This window comes from Diadema antillarum, unplaced genomic scaffold (genome assembly GCF_040938485.1).
Source record: "Diadema antillarum isolate AM-2024a unplaced genomic scaffold, OU_Dant_1.0 scf00000030, whole genome shotgun sequence".
Lineage (NCBI taxonomy): Eukaryota > Metazoa > Echinodermata > Echinoidea > Diadematoida > Diadematidae > Diadema > Diadema antillarum.
In genome coordinates, this window is record NW_027270919.1 from 1,978,956 (window position 1) to 1,981,811 (window position 2,856).

At 44.5% G+C, this 2,856-nt stretch overlaps 1 protein-coding gene across 1 annotated transcript; it reads left to right on the forward strand.

Moving 5' to 3' along the window:
- The first annotated feature begins 660 nt into the window (after nt 1-660).
- Nucleotides 661-1,971, forward strand: LOC139740340 (D(2) dopamine receptor-like). Its single transcript, XM_071650937.1, has one exon. It carries the CDS (start codon nt 661-663, stop codon nt 1,969-1,971), a length of 1,311 nt encoding a protein of 436 aa, XP_071507038.1.
- Nucleotides 1,972-2,856: the final 885 nt, after the last annotated feature.

Consider the following 2,856-nt stretch of genomic DNA (forward strand, 5'->3'; position numbering starts at 1 on the left):
TTTAAGATTATGATTTTCAAAGGCTTGGCTGAATTTCTCATCAACCCACCTTTCATATCTATGATTAATATGACCGATGTACTAGAGTCAGATAGTTTAGGGAGAACATACGAAAAACATTTCTCAATGTTACTAAGCCTAAGAATAATCAAACCTGGTTGTGCATGCCCTTGTGTCACCGAACCACGCTAAACATCGATGTATGCAAAGAACTTTGACGCAATTATCGACATATCTCGGAATATCTAGGTCTACATTTGCTGGCATTATGGACACCAAATCTTTCGCTCATCAATTAGCCTATTGGTCTTAGTACACATAAACAATATTAAAGTATATTCACATTTTGACATTCAGTGACGAATTAATTCAATACAGCACACGTGTCAGACTATTTCGGGCCGGTCTGAAGTAACGTTGTATCGCTTTTCTGCTTTTCTGCTGCAGGAAGAAAACCTGATGGTCTGTGACAAGGCGCTTCCCCACAAGTGAATCCCAGCGCAGGGGAAGATGTTTCAAGGGTCTACAGAGCATACCAGAAAATTGGACGATATTGCAAATACATTGTTTAGCGACAATTCATCCACACTCCTCCCATCGTCAACAGAATCTGGACAAAATCTAACACCGTTCATCGAAAGAACATTTGATAATATGACAATGAATGAATGTCATGCGAATGACTCCACAGGACTTGCCAAATATCCTCTAGATGACCTCTCAATCAGGGTTACCTTGGCAACACTAATTTGCATCATCTTCTCAGTTGGAATTTTCGGCAACACACTCGTCATTCTCGCAGTAGCCCTATCACGCAGACTTCAGGACACTACCAACGTTTTTGTTGTGAACCTTGCTGTCGCTGATCTCTTCACATGCTTGCTTCTTCCTGTTCACACAGCAACCCTGCTCCGCCAGGACAGCTGTAACATCCCTCCAGTTCTTTGCCAGCTGGTTGCTGCAGCCACGCTGACAACCCTGGGTTGCAGCGTCGTAACTATGGCCCTCATTGCCATTAATCGCTATCACATAATTAACGGCAGCTTGAACTCTCATTCGTCGCTAACCAATGTCTTCAAGAAACAAAGCCTTGGGATTATGATCATCAGTTCGTGGTTATACCCCATTGTGTTGATAGTCGTTCTAGTACCTGTAGGGTTTGGTTCTCTTGGTTATTCGCATGAATACAGGGTGTGCGTACAGGACACTGGCAATTTGCATTCCGACACACTCAGTTTAACGGCGGGACTGCTCGTTCAGTTTCCTGCCTTCATCATCATTGTCGTCTGCTACTCGCTGATCCTCAGAACCGCGCGACGCAACAGCCGCGTCATGATGAGGCGAATGTGTGCATCTGCCAAATCTATTTCCATAGTGCAGTCAGAGATCAACACCTACACAGCCTCCGAAGAAGATATTTCCGTTGCATCCCTGCCGTGCCGTAAACACGAGTTATTTCCAGCCCCCTCCCAACTCCTGACCCACCACCCTTCCGCGTCATCTCTTCGAGCTCCTCCGTCTCTTCTTTCTTCTCTTCCAGCCCATCCTAGCACCAAGCGATTCCTTCCAACGGATTGTGATCAGACATTGGAATACACACCAGGGAGCCCTTTGCGGATATCCAAAAAGTCCCCTCCCAGGAGGAAGGCTGTGACGTTGGAGCGGATCGCTTGCGAGAAGATCAAGAGAGTGTACAGAAAGCAAATTAGGATAACGCTCAACTTGTTCATGGTGGTGTGCGTCTACACGGTGTGCGTGATGCCCGCGGCTGTAGCCATCGTCATACCCGCCAGCGAGCCGGTGATCCCTTGGATGGCCGTGCTGTTCCTTTGCAACTCCTGCCTCAATCCTATCATTTATGCTCTAAAGCATCCTCACTTTGGGAAAACATTCGTCCGCATTCTTAAGTGTGATCTGAAGAACATACCAGAGCCTTCGCGATATCTTCAAAACTGTCGCTTGTGGTGCTGAAAGAACGGAAGTAGTTCATGGCCTCCCCATTTGGAAACAAAAGGTGCTCACATCCTAAGCTTACGTCAAACATCGAAAGTATTTCAATTTGCTTTGAGAACAGCTTTCTCTTCTTTTAGTATTCCAGCATACTGCAGAACGCAAGAGAGAGAGAGAGAGAGAGAGAGAGATGAGAGAGAGGGGGAGACTAGCTAGACATTTAGATCACGTCGATCGTCACCATCTAGGTGCAGAACTGACCGTATGTTAAGTCCAACCAGAGAGGGACAATGTATGGTATAAGGATTAAAGTTTGTAATCCATGTAAATTTCATAGGTTTAAGCGATGGCATAGCAGACTCCTTTCACGAGGATTCCAATGACGACCAACGAAGTGGTCTGAGATGCGCTTGAAGCTTACCTCACGCTGCTGACAATAAGCCATCGCTTTGTAGACACATTTAGCAATATTCTATTCGAACCAGGTTTGTTGGATTGCGATAAAGAAAAGAGAGAAAAAAAAATGAAGGAGGAGAAAAAAGTCGTAAATAGTAAAACACTGGGAATCTTCCTGTCAGATGACACGCCAGTTTGCTAGTTTTAGTCTCATCAATTATTTATGTTCTAACTGTTCTCCGGAAATGTGTATCCCAAACCTGGTTCTAGACCTCTTTAGAAGGGTAATGTCTCTTGCCCCCACTGTCAAATACAAAAGAACAGGACAAATCGAACCATCCGATGTATGTTGCGGAAAACCCGTCAAAACCAATGATCATGTCTGTGTTCTGTGAAGTGATTTTCACTCTCCAACTCAAAATCTTTTTCGTATGTAGTTGCATGAAAGTCGTCTCTCCACCGCAATGTATGAATTCACAATAATTTTTTTTCACATAATGATACCCTTGA